At 37.6% G+C, this 18,084-nt stretch overlaps 1 protein-coding gene across 1 annotated transcript; it reads left to right on the forward strand.

The window, feature by feature from the left end:
- The first annotated feature begins 16,140 nt into the window (after window positions 1-16,140).
- On the forward strand, window positions 16,141-17,339 carry LOC145006426 (pathogenesis-related thaumatin-like protein 3.5). Its single transcript, XM_078965513.1, has 3 exons — window positions 16,141-16,266; window positions 16,341-17,004; window positions 17,101-17,339. The coding sequence occupies exons 1-3, from the start codon at window positions 16,203-16,205 to the stop codon at window positions 17,228-17,230; spliced, it is 858 nt and encodes a 285-aa protein (XP_078821639.1). The 5' UTR covers window positions 16,141-16,202; the 3' UTR covers window positions 17,231-17,339.
- Window positions 17,340-18,084: the final 745 nt, after the last annotated feature.

Genomic DNA, 18,084 nt, shown 5'->3' on the forward strand with positions numbered 1-18,084 from the left:
TTCACCAAATTGCCAAGGACTGCCAGAGGAGTTGATGCAATTTGGGTGATTGTGGACAGGTTGACGAAGAGCGCTCACTTCCTTGCCATCAGTGAGAGTTCTTCAGCAGAGAAATTGGCGGAGGTGTATGTGAGGGAAGTGGTATCTCGGCATGGGGTGCCGATCTCGATTTGTTTCAGACCGTGATGTGCGTTTCACTTCCAGATTCTGGAAGAAATTTCATGAGGAGTTGGGTACTAGACTGCATTTTAGTACCGCATATCATCCCTAGACAGACGGTCAGAGTGAGCAGACGATTCAGACGCTTGAGGACATGCTCCGAGCATGTGTGTTAGATTTCGGGGGTAGCTGGGATGCGTATTTACCCTTGGCAAAGTTTTCCTACAACAACAGCTATCATTCGAGCATTGGTATGCCACCCTTTGAGCTGTTGTATGGGAGGAGGTGTCGGACCCCCATTTGTTGGGGAGAGGATGGGCAGAGAGTGATGGGCAGTACATAGATCGTGCTTCAGACGACAGAGCAGATTCAGCAGGTCAGACAGAGGTTGTTGACCGCCCAGAGCCGACAGAAGAGTTATGCAGATAGACGCCGGTCCGAGCTTGAGTTTCAGGTCGGCGACCTCGTTCTCCTGAAGGTCTCTCCTTGGAAAGGAGTGATTCGATTCAGGAAGAGGGGCAAGTTGGGGCCCCGATATATTGGTCCATTTCGTGTGATCGCGAGGGTAGGCCGGGTAGCCTATCGCTTGGATTTGCCAGCAGAGTTGGGGCAGATTCACGACACTTTTCATGTGTCGCAGCTGAGGAAGTGTATAGCCGATGAGTCGGCAGTGGTTCCATTAGAGGATATTCAGGTGGATGCGAGCCTGAATTATGCCGAGAGACCAGTGGCCATCAGAGATCGGAAAATCAAGGTTCTAAGGAACAAGGAGGTACCCCTGGTGTTGGTTCAGTGGCAACATCGGAAGGGATCAGAGATGACCTGGGAGCCGGAGCGTGAGATGCATGAGTAGCATCCGGAGCTATTTTCAAAGCGATACTTCGAGGGCGAAGTCTAGTTCTAGTGGGGGAGAGTTGTAACAGCCCTGATTTCCAGGTATATTTTATGCTTATGTTTTGGTTTTTTGTGAGGGGACTCGGCAAGTTAGAGCTCAAACTCGCCGAGTAGGACTCAGCGAGTCCAAGGTATGGACTTGGCGAGTCCGCGCTGTTTAATGAAACCCTAATTTCTCGGGTTTGGGACCTATTTAAAGGGCCTTAAGGTCGTCATTTGTGCTCACCAGTCCCCTGAGTGAAACCCTAGCGAGTTTGAGCGTTTGGAGCAAATCAAGGAGCCATTGTTGATCTTGGAGGTGTAATCATGAAAGGGAAAGGAAGCAATAGCTAAGGGGAATCAAGAGGAGCCACTTCCTGAAGATTTGAGGTCCAGAACATCACATTTGAGGTACTACCTGTTGGATTAGTGTCTAAGTCCATAACTGTTTTGGTATGTACTTGACCCGATTATGAGCATGGTCCTTTTGGGTTGCCTTCACTATAGCAATATGTAGGATGATTTAAGAAGAGAAAGGTTTAAATATGATTTATTAATATATTATGAGAATAATATATTAAAGGAGAAATCATATTGTTTAATTAATATTGGTCAAGAATTAATTAAGAATTAATTTTGTGGCTAAAAGAGATTAATTAAACTTAGGGGACTGAAGTTGTAATTATAAGATAATTATAATTGGGCTATGGATCACCTAATAATACATAGGTTGAACGAATTCTATGGGAAGCCCATTAGAAATCGTCCAAGGCATATGTTTAAGGAGTCCATGGGCTGCTTATGGCCTAAGCAGTCAGATTAGGGTTTCCTAGTTGTAAACCCTAATAGCCTACATGTATAAAAGGGACCCTTAAGCCCCAAAAACGTGGACGACACTTCCATTAGGGTTTCCAGCCGTTTTTGGTGCCTCTTTTTCTTCTCCTCTTCATCCAAGTTGCATATGGTGTTTGTGACTCCATTAGAGGTACTACACTTGCGGTACTTGCTTTCAAGAGCTAAGGAAATTCAAGGAACTAGTTGTTATTGCTATATAACAACAAAAGGTATGTATTCTAGCTTTATATATGAATTTCGAAAATTATAGTAGCATGCCAGGTTTCTTTTTGTGTTCATAAAGCTGTATAACTAATAGTGAAAACATAGATCCAATACTAGGGTTGCATGTACACATAGGATTGTTTGTATTAAACCCATCAGTGGTATCAGAGCCATTGGTTTTTGTTTTCAATTAGCTTTTATTCAAATTTATGAACTTGACATATTAGGGTTTATGGCTAATGAACCCTAAAGGCTAGGTAATTTTCGCAATTAGGGTTGCTAAACCCTAGATGGCGATTTTTGCTAGGGTTTCCCAAATCCTTTCCTTAGCCTCCAAGATTTTGAAATCTAGGGTTATCCAACCCTTGGATTTCGAAATTACCTCCTTCCCCAAGGTTAGATCCTAAATTTTAGGGATTTGGATAATCCCATATCTTGTAATTATCTTTTAATTGTTAAATATGGTAATTAAAGATCTTGAATTATCCCATCCCTTATTTTCGAGATTTAGAGAGGGATTCAAGGGATTTGGATATCTTAGATGTATAATTGGTAATTATCCTCATGATCTAGATAATCCCTTGTGATTTAATAATTTAAATTAATTGTTTAATTTATGGTAATTATTAAATCAAGAGTTTTAATATTAAAAATTATAATTTAAATGTCTCAAATTCAAAATTTTAAGTGAGATTAAAACCTAATTGTTTTGAAGAGTTTCAAAACTTGCCCTCAAGTTTTGGAATTTAAATTGTTGATTAAAAGTTAATTTTGAAAGTCTAAAATCCAAAACCCTGATTTTGAAAAGTTCAAATTAAACCCTTATGGTTTTATTAAATTAATTAAGTGTATAATTAAAAGAGATTTAATAAATCCATAATGATTTTGGTTAATTAAAAGTATAATTTAAACCACCTAGTATTTTAAAAGTGTAAAATACACCCTTATACTATATATAACATTAAAAGTTTAATATTATATATGTATAACTAAAAATTCAGTCTTACCGTTAGTAGGCCTCATTCACGAAGCTAGTCTATAAGGGGTGTTTAAGGAAATTGCCTATAAAATGGCGATTGAATGGGTATCCACTCTTACCCACCGCACTCTTGACTAGTGGAGGGTCGTTAGCCGAACGGGTAGGATAGGACATAAACCTTCCATTATAAGTATAATGAAGTACAAAGTAACTAAATGCTTTTTCAAATTCCCAAATCATAGTTACTTTAGGCAAAATGTGAAATTGTATGCTAACCCATGGAATTACACTTCGTACCCTTGTCAAACGTTAGTGGAGCGTGTGTGGTTAACCGGCACACTAATTTGGGGATGACATTGGTAGCGAAGGGTGACTCGATGTTTGTCATAGATCAATGGAGCGTGTGTGGCTAACCGGCACATTGATTAGGTGATAGTAACATTGGGTGCACCACGTGATTCGTATGGTTATTCACACCTTGTTTGTGATCCTCGGCATCCCAGTCACGAATAGTAGGGCATAATCGAGATTAAACATGCCATTGAAGAGTTCAATGAGTCTCAAAAGATCTAGGAGTTTCAATTCATTTAAAACTTAAACTTCTTTTTCGTTTTTCATGGTGGAAATTGGTAAATCGTTATTTACCTACCTTCAAATATTCTGCAACTAGATTACGGCATCCCTCTTCTAGGTTGTAGAGTATTGTGTTGGATCCTAGCTTGATGTTTCATTTGGGTGTTGCATCAAGAATTCTAATCAACTTAACTTGAATTTTCTCCCGTTTTGTAGATGTCTGAATCTTACAATAGTCTTCCCAAATCCTTTGGAACAAGCTTTCCAAATGAAGACGACGTTCCGAGATACGATCAAGGAAATGAGAGTCATGCTTCACTTCCTCCACCTCCTCCAATTATTCTCCCTGACTCACAAGTTCAAAGGCTTGAAAAGTTCAAGCTCACTCAAGCCCTTTTGGCAAGTAAACACGAAGATGGGAAACCTGTGTGTGCGCACGTCTTAGAGATGAAGTCATACACTGATAGGTTAAACATGTTGGGTGTCGAGATTTCAAGTGGGTTGGATATTGACTGGGTTCTTCAGTCACTTCCTGAATCATATAGTGAGTTCATTAGAGAGTACTATATGATGGACCACGACGTGACCCTAATTGATCTCACCTACATGCTTATAGCCGCTGAATCAGCAATGATTTGGCGTGCTGGTCAAGCAAATTTGTTTAGTGAAACAAACTCCCAAACATCAATGGATACTGGCAACATTGGAAGTCCAGAAAGAACTAAGTCTGTGATTGTCCGATGTGTTGTGCCAAAGGAGTCTATTTGCTTTTATTGCCAAGAGAAGGGGCATTGGAAACGAAGCTGCCCTAATTACCTGAGAGATCTAAGAGATGGGAGAGTCAAGACGTATGACTCTGCTTCAGGTAAAATCCATTAACTAACTCTTTTAAGTTCCTATTCTAGATTCTTAATACATGATGTGATAAGATTACATTTTGATGTTTTGTAGGATCGAAGAAAAGAGAGGAAGCTTGAGAAAAGAAGTGAGCTGAATCTGATCATGAAGAAATGGATTTCGATCGCATTACTTGAAGAATGGATTCTTGAGCTACTACTTGGAGTTAGAATAGATTGTTAAGAAATATGTAATAACATAGTTTTTCAATTGAATTACATTGTAAGGACAAATTTTTTCCGCAATAAAATGAATTTTGATTTTATCTTATTTATTTATCCTTGCAATGGCATGTATGAAAAATTAATGTTTGAATGTTTCTATTATTAGCAATAATGGATTTGATTCTTAATTGTATTATTTGTGGAAGTGTCAAGAATTTACCAAGTAAGGAGAGTTTCTCATCACCCAAGTTTCAATTTGACAGAAACTTGGAATCATGCAATGTGTATTGTATGATGAATGAAAAACTTTTACATTTGGGAAACTTAGACTAATTCTTTGGCAAAGTGTCAATTAAAGGACAAGGAGATCAAGTACACAAGGTTGTGTGTTGATCAAGTCCACCACAAGAGTGACAAAGATATTCATCATGATTTACTAAAGCTTAGTAAATATGATTATACTTATAAGATTAAGTATAATTCTGAGTTGATTGAAAAAGTTTCAATGAATAGTAGAACGAATAAAGAAGAATCAAGTAGGCAGAAAGATAAAAGTTTCTCTATTCTAAGAAGAAGGGAGAGTACCTTTTATTGTGTTTTATGATAAGTCTTAATGATTAAGAAACATATCTCAATTGATCCTCTAAGTGAGTCTTAGTGCATTTGCATGTCTAAGAAGAGGTATCAAGTATTGTAGAAATGGATATATCAATAAGTCAATCATACTTCGTTCCAATATCAAGTCTTAGAGTCAAGATTGTGACATTGAGTGAAAAGTCTTAAGTAGGTTTATAACACTCATCAAATGTGGAATTTGGAAAAGTTTTCTTATTCTTGCACATTTGAAATTGGTAAGTTGTGCTGTCTTGGATAAGACAAAGACCAACTAGGACCAATTGTGTGAAGTGTTTTGTCTTGATAAATGCTTCACTAACTCTTGAATATTTGTTTGTCAAGAAATGTTTCTTGACAAGAGAATCTTATATGTCAAGAAGTCAGTGGGAGTCTTAATGGTCTTGAAAAGTTTCAAGAACAAATCAAGAATAAACCTTATCGATCATCACTAGCACACGACTTGAGGTTTACAACCTATCGTGCTGACATTGTTTTGTTTCTGTGCCATTCCAATTGAGTTAATTGTGTATATGAGTTCTACGAGTTCTCATTTGAATACACACTAAAGCCTTAGTCGATGGAAAGTAAATTGATATGTAAGGACAAGTTACTAAACTACTTGGAAGGCATGGTGGGCACTCGTGTTACCATAGGGCAAGAAATCAAGATTAAGAAAGTTCAGTCCATATGAGTTTGGATTTGTCGCAAACCTTGTTTTTGGCAAATTCACATGGATAGGAACTCATACACCATAAAATCTAAGTGTCATAAGATTCCCTCCTTCATGAAAATGACTGTGAGGAAATGCTTTCACTAAGAGAGATTTTAAGAAGATAGCAATTGTGAAAATTGTATTCTCAAATTCGATTATGGTTACGGCATCCCTTTCCATAGTTCGAATTGTGAGATTTGGCAATTAGTTTCAACATTTGGAACTTAGTAACATAAGTTATGAATTGTTTAAACACACATATGAGCAATCTAAGGCAAAGGTGTATAAGGTTAAGAAGCTTAGATAAAGGCTTATCGAAGCATCTGGTATTAGAAATATGAATTTCAGAGATTCAATAGGCATTGTTTTCTAGAAGTTCATTTGTTTTCTGAATACATGTCAAAGCTAGTGGGAGCATAATTGTTATGCTTATATGATAATCATCATGATAGTGGGAGCATAAGTGTTATGCTTGTATGATTGTTATGGCGAGTATTGCAAGTTAGCAATATTAATTATAGAAAAACAAAGATTCCATTTGCAAAGTTGCATGGGTTGAAAAGTTGTTTTACTATAATTAAGGGAGAGAATATTATACTCCGTTTCAAAATCTAAAGCTTAAATTAAGAAATTTTAATATTTTCAGTCAAAGGATACATTGTGTGTTCTTAAAATTCGATTATGATTACGACATCCCTCTTCATAGTTCGAATTGTGAGAACATGACACATAAAATATTATGGCAAAAGATTGGTAAAGTATCATATCTTTATGTAAGACATTATGCATCGTGTCCCATACGCTTCGGGTATATGATCGATTGTAAATGCTATAGTATTTTACCATTCTAAAATTTTCCAAATGTCTAGCGCATTAAGAGGGAAAAAGGAATAGAATTGGTTTTGACTGAAAGAATTTAACAACTATCAAAGGACGATCCAAAGTTCGCTGAGGATTGATCGCTTGTAAGTAGTTGGAAGTATGGTATTGGATGGACCATATCGACATTATTATGAATAGATAAGATTCTATTAAGAATGAGTTGTCATATGGCAAATGTGGAAATGTTTCCATATTGGGAGTTGGATATTGAGAGTCTATGCCTAGATTAGAAACTTTTATGCAAGAAGGATGTTCAAAGGAATGTACTTTGAATGTGAGACTTCACATCTATGGAATTGTCTTGTAACAATTTCTAAGAAAGTACTTTGTAATTTCATTAGCTACGTCTTGGTGACTTTTGTGCTATGATTTTGCAAAGGGATCGTTGCATAAAATGTTAGAAGCTAGCATATTCTAGTAGTGGCAAGAACCTTGTGTTCTTACACTAATAATTAGGATTAAGGAATTGTGAAATGAGCATCATTGGAAAAGTTTTCAGGTGATCTATTTCACAAAGCATGGACCATAGGAAACAAAGTGTGCATGTTTAGAGCATGGGACAATTGTTGGTATAATTCAAGTAATGAGTTGATTATCCGAAACATTAAATGATAAATAATGAGTAATCAATATGGTGGATAAATAGAAGGGTTTTATTTACTCTCACAAGTTTGGGGCCATATAGGATTAAGTATTGTTGTCATGTTTCAATTTGCATGTTTTGACTTCCAGAATAACTAGGTTATTCAAACATCCACAGTTGGTCATACGTTGGGAGTAGGTATGAATAAAGATTGTCATGAATCTGTCTGTAGATTGTCTGAAGTGTTTAGACATGGCACAAGTTTGCTGCAGAGTTCGTGAGTGCTTTGATAAGATTAAAGTATTGGATTAAACCCACGCTCACTTGGATCACTTCACGGTTTTATCACGAGTGATTAGTGAGACGATAATATTTTATATTCTTGAAACTGAGATGTGTGAGTTGTTATTTGTTGGTCAGTTACACATTGATAATAAGTAAACGCACCAGTAACTTGGTGTTATAAAACTTATTGTTGTGTGTGATTCGATCAGTAAATGCAAGCGAGCATTTGAGTCGAAGTTTATCCATTCCTTTTACCCAAAGTGGGATGAAAGTGACATATGTGGGCCTCTCAATGATTTAGTGATGACATCTAAGCGCTTGGCCAAGCCGGGACTAAGTTGATGTGTTCAATTGTAGTCTGTTATCACTCGTCATGAATCGGAAGTCGGGAAATAGTATAGAGAGAATGATTGAAATTCATGTCTTTTGTCTATACGATATCTTGAGAATGGAGGAATATATAATCCCTTATCTAGAGGACACGCTATCTGATAAGATCAGAGTTGACAGCGGCTTTTGAAAGCTACGATTGCTGATCAGGTTCTGAAGTCATACGGAAAATAGTTATTAGACTTATCCAAGTGGGAGACTATTGGATTAGTGTCTAAGTCCATAACTGTTTTGGTATGTACTTGACCCGATTATGAGCATGGTCCTTTTGGGTTGCCTTCACTATAGCAATATGTAGGATGATTTAAGAAGAGAAAGGTTTAAATATGATTTATTAATATATTATGAGAATAATATATTAAAGGAGAAATCATATTGTTTAATTAATATTGGTCAAGAATTAATTAAGAATTAATTTTGTGGCTAAAAGGGATTAATTAAACTTAGGGGACTGAAGTTGTAATTATAAGATAATTATAATTGGGCTATGGATCACCTAATAATATATAGGTTGAACAAATTCTATGGGAAGCCCATTAGAAATCGTCCAAGGGATATGTTTAAGGAGTCCATGGGCTGCTTAGGGCCTAAGCAGTCAGATTAGGGTTTCCTAGTTGTAAACCCTAATAGCCTACATGTATAAAAGGGACCCTTAAGCCCCAAAAACGTGGACAACACTTCCATTAGGGTTTCCAGCCGTTTTTGGTGCCTCTTTTTCTTCTCCTCTTCATCTAAGTTGCATATGGTGCTACACTTGTGGTACTTGCTTTCAAGAGCTAAGGAAATTCAAGGAACTAGTTGTTATTGCTATATAACAACAAAAGGTATGTATTCTAGCATTATATATGAATTTTGAAAATTATAGTAGCATGCCAGGTTTCTTTTTGTGTTCATAAAGTTGTATAACTAATAGTGAAAACATAGATCCAATACTAGGGTTGCATGGACACATAGGATTGTTTGTATTAAACCCATCACTACCTTCGAGCTATTCTCTGTTATGTTGATGTTTATATTTATTTAGCCCTTTTATGGCTAGATCTAGTGCTTCTGATGCGGGCCCTAGTGTGGAGGATCGGGCCCTTGCGTTCCTAGAGGCCCACGATCGTGTGACTAAAGGAGCTTCACGGAAATAGCCATAACTTTGGCTACGAATCTCCGTTTCGGGCCTACGACCAGTCAAATCGAAGCTTGGAGCAAGGAGCACGTCTAGATAAGTACCTGAAGGGGACTTATCCATTTTTGAGTCCAGAAATCGCTTTCTAAATGGAGTTATGAACAATTTTGTTATTTTTCCTTAATTTTTGGGTTTTGTTTTTGGGTTTGTATTTGGCCCATGGACTTTTAGGGTTTCATTTTAATTTTTGCTTCTTATTTAACTGTTTTTGATGTAATTTGGACGTTCGATCATCAATTTTATGAACTTTCGATTTTCTCCCAAATTCTGTGTGTTAATCCAGATTTGAAGCCAATCCCATGGTATTCGTAGAATCAACGTGGTTTTGAAAAGATTGTCCTGGCTATTCTTTTAGAATCAACAGGTTCATTTTTGTTTATCTTTGTGTTGTTTTTTGCGCTGCATCAGTTGGTATCAAAGCCGAATTCCTGGTTCAAAATGCCTCCGAGGAGAAACAGGACGCCCGCTAATGTTCAAGAGCAAGAACTAGAAGAACGTATTATGGCACGAATGGAGGAGAGGATGGATCAAATGGTTGACCAACTGACTGATAGGATGGTCAAACTGATGAATCGAGGAGGGCAAAGGTCTCGAACACATTCTCAAGTGGAAGATGGTGAATTTGGGAACCCGTTCGGCGGTAGTGACGGTTCATATTCTGAAGATGATCTAGAAAGGCGGCCAAGGCGTGATCATAGAGGTGACAATAGGCGTTGGGAGGCCGGAATGAGAATCGATATACCGGAATTCGACGGGGTCAGTTTGAATCCAGAGGGGTTCATTGACTGGTTAGCTACTTTCGAGGAAGTTTTTGAGTTCAAAGAAGTCCCTGAAAACAAAAGAGTGTCATTGATTGCTACCAGGCTACGTGGTAGGGCATCTGCATGGTGGCAACAACTGAAACTGACACGAGACAGGCTTGGAAAGTCAAAGGTCGTGACTTGGAGGAAGATGAAGAAGTGTTTACGATCCAACTTCCTACCCCATAATTTTCAATGGTTGATGTACCAACGGTTGCAAAATCTGAAGCAGGGTGCCAAATCAGTTGATGATTACACAACTGAGTTCTACCAATTGATTGCCCAAAACGATATCTAGGAGACAGAGGAACAACTCGTTGCTCGATATATTGGGGGTCTACGGGTCCAAATCATGGACTCTGTAAATATGTTTGACCCGGTATGTATTTCTGAAGCGCACCAACGGGCGTTGGCTTTTGAGAAACAAAGTCGTCGGGTGGGAGGTTCGTCCTCAACTGCCAATATTGGAGGAAGTTCTGGGATGGGTGGTATGGTACCTCGTGTTGTGGCTAATCAACAAAGACCGACATCTAACAGTGTTGGACCAAATCCTAGGACAACTGTTAGTAGCATCTTGAAGTGTTTTAGTTGTGGGGAGACAGGTCACCGACAATCAGAGTGCAAGAAGGGTGGAAAACGTCATTTGTTTGCTGAGCAATATGACTGGAAAAATGATGATGCCGGTGAAAATTACGAAGATCCCCCTGTGTATGACGAAGAGCATCAATGCGAAGAGGAAGTTGTGACTGGAGATGTGGGGGTAAATTTGGTGGTAAGGCGGTCTTGTTTTACACCAAAAGTTGTTGCTGATGATTGGCTCAAACACAACATCTTTCAATCGACATGTACTATTTTCGGAAAGGTTTGTACTTTTGTTATTGATTCAGTAAGTTGTGATAACCTTATATCTGAAGAAGCAGTTCAAAAGTTGGCTTTCAAAACAGAAAATTGCCCTAAGCCTTACAAGCTATAGTGGCTTAAGAAGGGTGGCGAGGTCACTGTATCTAAACGAGCCCTTGTTCAATTTTCTGTTGGTACCACGTATAAAGATGATGTGTGGTGTGATGTGGTTGTTATGGATGATTGTCATTTGTTGTTGGGCAGACCTTGGGAGTATGCTCGTAACATAGATCATAACGGGCGGACTAATACTTACAGTTTCTTGTTTGGTGGTGTGAAGATTGTTGGAATAGTGTCTAAGGCTATAACTATATCCGGTTGTGCATGGTCCTTTTAGGTTGCCTTCACCATAGCAACTTGAAGGATGATTTGTTAAGAGAGAGTAAATATTATAAGGAATAATATTTGGCTATTTGATTAATATAAGTCATAAATTAATTGGTATTAATTTGGTGACTTAAAGAGATTAATTAAATAAGAGGGTATAAACTGTCAATTGTTTGATAGTTAGACTTTAGACTGTAAATCCATTTGGATATACCTTGGACGGATTCTAAGAGCTTTAGGATAGCTCAAATCGTCCATAGGGTTATCTATGGAATGGATTTGGATAGCCTTAAGAGAAGATTATCCAATTAGGGTTTAGGTTGAAACCCTTAAGGAGTCTACAAGTATAAATAGACCCTAGGGGTGAGGGAATTCGACACACAACCTTAACCAAGGAACCTCTGGCCGAATTCCTCCCCTCTCCTCTCTCCTAAATCATCTTGCTTGCTATTGGTGTTTGTAAGCCATTAGCGGAGTGACATTTGTGACTCTAGAAGCTCCAAGACAAACAAGATCAACAAGGAACTCAAAGGCTTTGTCAAGCTGTTTAGTGGGTGATCATGTGAAGACCTGGGATCAAAAGCTTTGTCAAGCTGAGTTTGCTCATAATCATGCTATCAACCGAAGTACTGGATATAGTCCATTCTAGGTAGTCTATTCTGTTCAGCCACGGGGACCACTTGATTTGATGTCACTGCCTGTTTCTAGGGTTGTTCCAAAGAAAGTGCAGGATTTTGTTGGAGGACTGCATGATGTTCATAAGGCTGTTCATGACAACTTGGTCCGAGCTAACTCCAAGTACAAGCAAGATGCAGATAAAAAACGCAGACAAGTTGATTTTGAAGTAGGTGACTTTGTTTGGGCTGTTTTGACTAAAGATCGTTTTTCGGTTGGTGAGTACAACAAGCTGTCAGCTAAGAAGATTGGACCGGTCGAGATTGTGGAGAAGATTAATTCCAATGCTTACCGTCTACAATTGCCAAGTCACATTCGTTGTTCCGATGTTTTCAATGTAAAGCATTTGCTTCCTTATTATGGGGATTCTTCTGATGATGACCATGGTGCACATTCGAGGTTGAATTTTGTCTACCCAGGAGGGGATGATGCGGGCCCTAGTATGGAGGATCGGGCCCTTACGTTCCTATAGGCCCACGATCGTGTGACTAAAGGAGCTTCACGGAAATAGCCATAACTTTGGCTACGAATCTCCGTTTCGGGCCTACGACCAGTCAAATCGAAGCTTGGAGCAAGGAGCACGTCTAAATAAGTACCCGAAGGGGACTTACCCATTTTTGAGTCCAGAAATAGCTTTCTAAATGGAGTTATGAACAATTTTGTTATTTTTCCTTAATTTTTGGGTTTTGTTTTTGGGTTTGTATTTGGCCCATGGACTTTTAGGGTTTCATTTTAATTTCTGCTTCTTATTTAACTGTTTTTGATGTAATTTGGACGGTCGATCATCAATTTTATGAACTTTCGATTTTCTCCCAAATTCTGTGTGTTAATCCAGATTTGAAGCCAATCCCACGGTATTCATAGAATCAACGTGGTTTTGAAGAGATTGTCCTGGCTATTCTTTTAGAATCAACATGTTCATTCTTGTTTATCTTTGTGTTGTTTTTTGCGCTGCATCAGCTTCCTTAGTCCCTTAAGCGATTTAGGTTCTAGATCTGGACCCTTGGAGGTCCAGAGTGTGCCTTTGCCCAAGCTTTTTATGAATCCATGGGGGTTTTGGATTAGGGTCCTTGTGTTTGAAGTCAAAACACCATTTATGAGTCAAGGAGTGTGTTATGAGCACCAAGTCACAGACTTTACGTGATGAATATGCTTAGGAGAGCCAGATTTATGAGTTGTTGGAGCGGATCTGACCTCAGAAGCAAGTTTGAGTTGATGCATGGCATGGACTCGCTGAGTCTGAAGAACAGACTCGGCGAGTAGCATGAAGATTGTCCTAAACCACTCAGTGAGTGGTCCAACCGAGTTATGGGTTGACTCAGTGACTCAGGAAGAGTTAGAGAGTGTAGACAGGTGGTTCGAGTCGAACTGGAACTCGTCGAGTTGTTCTTGAGACTCGACGAGTTGAGTCGGGGTGGCCCTGCGATTCTTACCAGGTGGAACTCGTCGAGTTAGGGGAATACTCGACGTGTCAAAAAGGGAACCCTAGAGAGTTGGTGAAAACGCTTAGACTCGCCGAGTCGCCCTAGTGCACTCACCGAGTCCGGTCAAAGTTGATCGTTGACCAGAGTTGACCAGTGTTGACTTGATAGGGGTAGTCAACCTTAGTGGTAAAAGTGTTAATTAGAGACATATGATGTTATAGGAGGATTATAGCTCGGAGGATCGAGCACGAGTGATATCCAGGATTCGCGAGTTATCGAGATACACGAGGTGAGTCTTCTCACTATACTTTATCTTGAGTAGGTAACCAGAGTTATGTGATCAGATTATTTGTATGATATATGTATGTGATGTGTTGTACTGCATTATATCTATGTGATTTATGTTGTGCATGTTTTAGAGTTGGAACCGGAAGGTTCACAGAGTTAGAACCTGAGGGTTCACAGAGTTTGGGTGCATGGACCCATAGAGTTATAGCCTCGAGTGGCTTATATGTGTTATGTGTGTGGTATTTTGGGAAACTCACTAAGCCTTGTGCTTACAGAGTTGGTGTTGTTGTTTCAGGTACTAGGGATGACCGTGGGAAGGCGCCGACTTGATCTGTACACACACATGAGATTTTTTTTATATATATATGATCTTGGGATTTTGTATGATGTGAATTGAGATTTTAAACTTAATGTTTTATGAAAACTAAATGATAAATGTTTTTATATTTGTGAAAAATTATTTTGAAAATTCACGGTGTTACAATTGGGTTTTTGTCCCAAGTGCAAGAAATAGCAATGTACTTTGGTTTTTTGTCTTAGTTTAAAAATAGCAATATACTTTGGCATTGATAAATGCATGTTGATTTGGTAATTGTTTTTTTGTCCCAGGTGTAAGAAATAACAATGTACTTTTGGTATTTCTTGTATTTAAGTGAAAGAAATAGCAATCTCCTTTGGTAGTTTGTATTTATGTTTGATAATTCAACTTACAAGTTTATATATGTTGTTATTTATTATATAGTTGGAAAATCTTCGAGCAATACTCAAGGACCCGACATGTAGAGAGGAGCTTTGTGCGTTTTTTTAATCATGGAAAGATTGAGGAGGAAATGATGGAAACAGAGATGATGGCTCGTCGGATAATTACTTTGTGTTTTGTATGTTACACTCGTCGTGACAGTTTGCTACTTGTTACAATTATAAAACTTTGATTGTTTATTTTGGTATGAAATTAGTTATAACAGTATTTGGTATCTAATCGGATGTTATTATGTAATTTTTTTCTACTTTTAATGTCGTTATGAATTGGTTTTTTTGCACCAAAAATCATCGATTTTTAAAAAAAAAAATGAAAAATGTTATTACCGGCGACACAGGGTATTATTAGCGATAGAAGCATTAGCAACGAGAAATATCTTTACCGACAACATTTTGAACAATAGCAACAGAATAGTAGCGACGACTTTTCTTGGCTTTAGCGGCGACTTCTGTCGCTGCTAATTCCATTTTTCCTTTTAGTGATAGCTCATAGGGGTGTGCATCAAACCGCACAAACCGTATAAACCGCCCGCACCACACCACACCGCACCGCATAATGCGGTTTTGGATGCTCGTGGTGCGGTTTGCGGTTTGTAGTTTTCATAAACTGCACTATGCGGTACGGTTTGCGGTTTATAGTTATCAGAGCGTGGTTCAAACCGCACTGCAACATATATATATATATATATATATATATATATATATATATATATATATATATATATATATATATATATATATATATATATATATATATATATATATATATATATGCACACACACACATACAACACGCTAGATGTTTACTACTTTTAATACCCTTAATAGTGTTTATGAGATTTCCATTGATAAACATGAGTCAAAATGGGAAACCAACTATATCAAAAATATGTGTTTACACTACCATAAGTTCATATTATAATTTTAAAATATTGTAAAATATTTTGATGTTATGCATAAAGACAGATAGTTAATCTTTTTTTTTTTATAGAATATAAAACAACACACACTTATTATGTTTAAAACTAAATTTAATATTTATGTTTATGAAACCGCATAAACCGTACAAAAACCGTAAAACCACACCGCATAACACAGTTTATTACCTTTGCGGTGCGGTCTGTAGTTCCCGAAAATAACAAACCGTATATGCGGTGCGATTTGCGGTTTTGAGGATAAACCGCACCGCGAAAACCCCTAATAGCTCGTAAAACTTCCTAAAACTTGATGATCTATTTTGATTAATTCAATTCAATTAAGTTGGAATGTTGTACAATTTTATATAGAAGTTACATACAGTGGTATAACAAGTGTAATTTACTTATTTTAAATTGTCAAGTTTTTTTAAAAGATAAAAGGTTTATAGTTTATCATATTAAATTGTAAAAAGTATTTTTAACAAAATGACAAAAATATGTTACATTTAAAATTTTAATCGATATAAGTTTAACTTGATCAACTAATTAACTATATATAGGTAGGTCTACGTTTGCAACTATGGAAGAATAGAATCGAATCTCGTAAGCTTGAGAGTAAGGATTAGTACTGATGTTGACGATTCCTTTGGTTTACTCCATATTTACGTATTCCAGTTTTATTACCACAAGCCAAACCACATGCATGCATTTTACCTTATATTCTTCCCTAATCTCATCTTCCCTGCATCATCTCAACCACCGCCATGGCACGACCAACTCCGACCCTTCTGCATTTGCTCTTCCTCGGGATCTTGATCCTTTCCTCAGGTATGTACAATCACCACCATTTCTTTCCTGTGCATAGATTCATTAACATAGCTAACTCGGTAACGCATTCACAGGAAACATATTATCAGACTGTGCAAGAGTTTTCACGATAACTAACGATTGTGACGAGACAATATGGCCTGCCATAACCCCCGGCGAGAGCTTTGGTGGTGGAGGATACGCCCTAAAATCCAAAGAATCCAGAGTCCACACAGCACCCACCGGTTGGTCAGGTCGGATATGGGGTAGAACCAAGTGCAGTTTCGACAGCTCCGGCAATGGAACATGCCTTACCGGCCGATGTGGCTCATCACTCCAGTGCACTGCCTCCGGCGAGACCCCATCTACGCTTGCTGAGCTCACCCTCACCCCACTGGAATTTTACGACGTTAGTCTTGTTGACGGCTTTAACCTGCCAATGTCTGTTAGGCCCGTTAATGGTAAGGGAAACTGTAGCGTTGCTGGATGCGTTGGCGACTTGCGCCAAAACTGCCCTTCGGAGCTTTCTGTTAAGGCTGGTGGTAAGGTTGTGGCTTGTCGAAGTGCTTGTGATGTGTTTAACACTGATGAGTATTGTTGTCGGGGTATTTATGGGAACTCTGCCACGTGCAAACCAACGTATTACTCGAAGAAATTTAAGAATGCTTGTCCTACTTCGTATAGTTATGCGTACGACGATCCATCAAGTATTTTCACTTGTACAGGAGCCGATTACATTATCACGTTTTGCGCATCGAAGTAGGTTTTTCCTCTATGCTTGTACTACGTATATGCACGCTTATCATATTAATTATATGGTTGCTAACTAGTAGTATAATTTTCATTCGATTTCAGGAACCGGCCTCAATGCACATATCACGACAATAAGTTGACTTGCAGCGGATCTGGGAAGGGTTTCTTTCAGAATTGGATATTGAGTACGATGATGGCTTTGATAGTCGGTTGTTTGTCGGTGATGCTATAATAAGTCGGGATTTTATGTTGTTTTTATCGGTTGTCCTTTTTTCCACAGAAGTTTAAAACTTGTGTCTTCTTTTTTCATCCTAATTAATGTTGAAATTATTTGTTTAATATCCAATATACTTTGGTAAATTGGTGTAGGATTCGGAGATTGATAGAAAAATAAGATATTTACTGAATCCATAATTCCATAGTGATAAGATATGATGGTTAATTATGTCATGAATACCAACATGTAACTAACATATATAACATGCAACTAACATCTATATGAAATAATTTGTAATCATAAGCTAAAGTAACTTGCTTCAATCGAATAATCGTGACATGAAACTTTTGGTTTGGATAGTTCAACTTTTGGTAAATTTTACCAATTATAATGGATCGATTAAAGAAAAAAAATAATTTTTGAACGGGCCTGCAGCTGCACTTATCATCGAAAAAGAACCAAATAGGGACCAGCAAAGACGTGGCCATGTAGAAGGTTTTTTTTTTTTTTTTTTTTTTTTTTGTAAAATAGGGATGTTTGAAAAGAGGTTTGTAGAAATAGGGGTGTTAGGAGGAGACCCCACAACCCACAACTTCGGTCCAATATTTTTTTGAATTTACATTATGCACCCTTAACTAGTTATAAGTATAACCCTTGAACTATCATCTTTTCTTTTTATTTATATCCTTAGTTTTGAAAATTTTATTTTCAAACTTTATTATATAAAATGTATAAATTAATTTATTGAAAGTGTATACTTAAAATTTAAGTATTGTTTTAAGCATATTATATCATGAACAGATGTCACAATACCTTCAAATTGATATCAATATTTAATATATTATAATGTTGTGAAATTATAATATGAA

The sequence above is a fragment of the Lactuca saligna genome, chromosome 7 (assembly GCF_052625555.1).
Source record: "Lactuca saligna cultivar CGN05327 chromosome 7, ASM5262555v1, whole genome shotgun sequence".
Classification (NCBI taxonomy): Eukaryota; Viridiplantae; Streptophyta; class Magnoliopsida; order Asterales; family Asteraceae; genus Lactuca; species Lactuca saligna.

Coding starts and splice junctions, on each gene's coding strand:
- LOC145006426 (XM_078965513.1), top strand. CDS start 16,203: ATGGCACGACCAACTCCGACCCTTCTGCATTTGCTCTTCCTCGGGATC. Junction 16,267..16,340: donor GATCTTGATCCTTTCCTCAG/GTATGTACAATC, acceptor ACGCATTCACAG/GAAACATATTATCAGACTGT. Junction 17,005..17,100: donor ATCACGTTTTGCGCATCGAA/GTAGGTTTTTCC, acceptor ATTCGATTTCAG/GAACCGGCCTCAATGCACAT.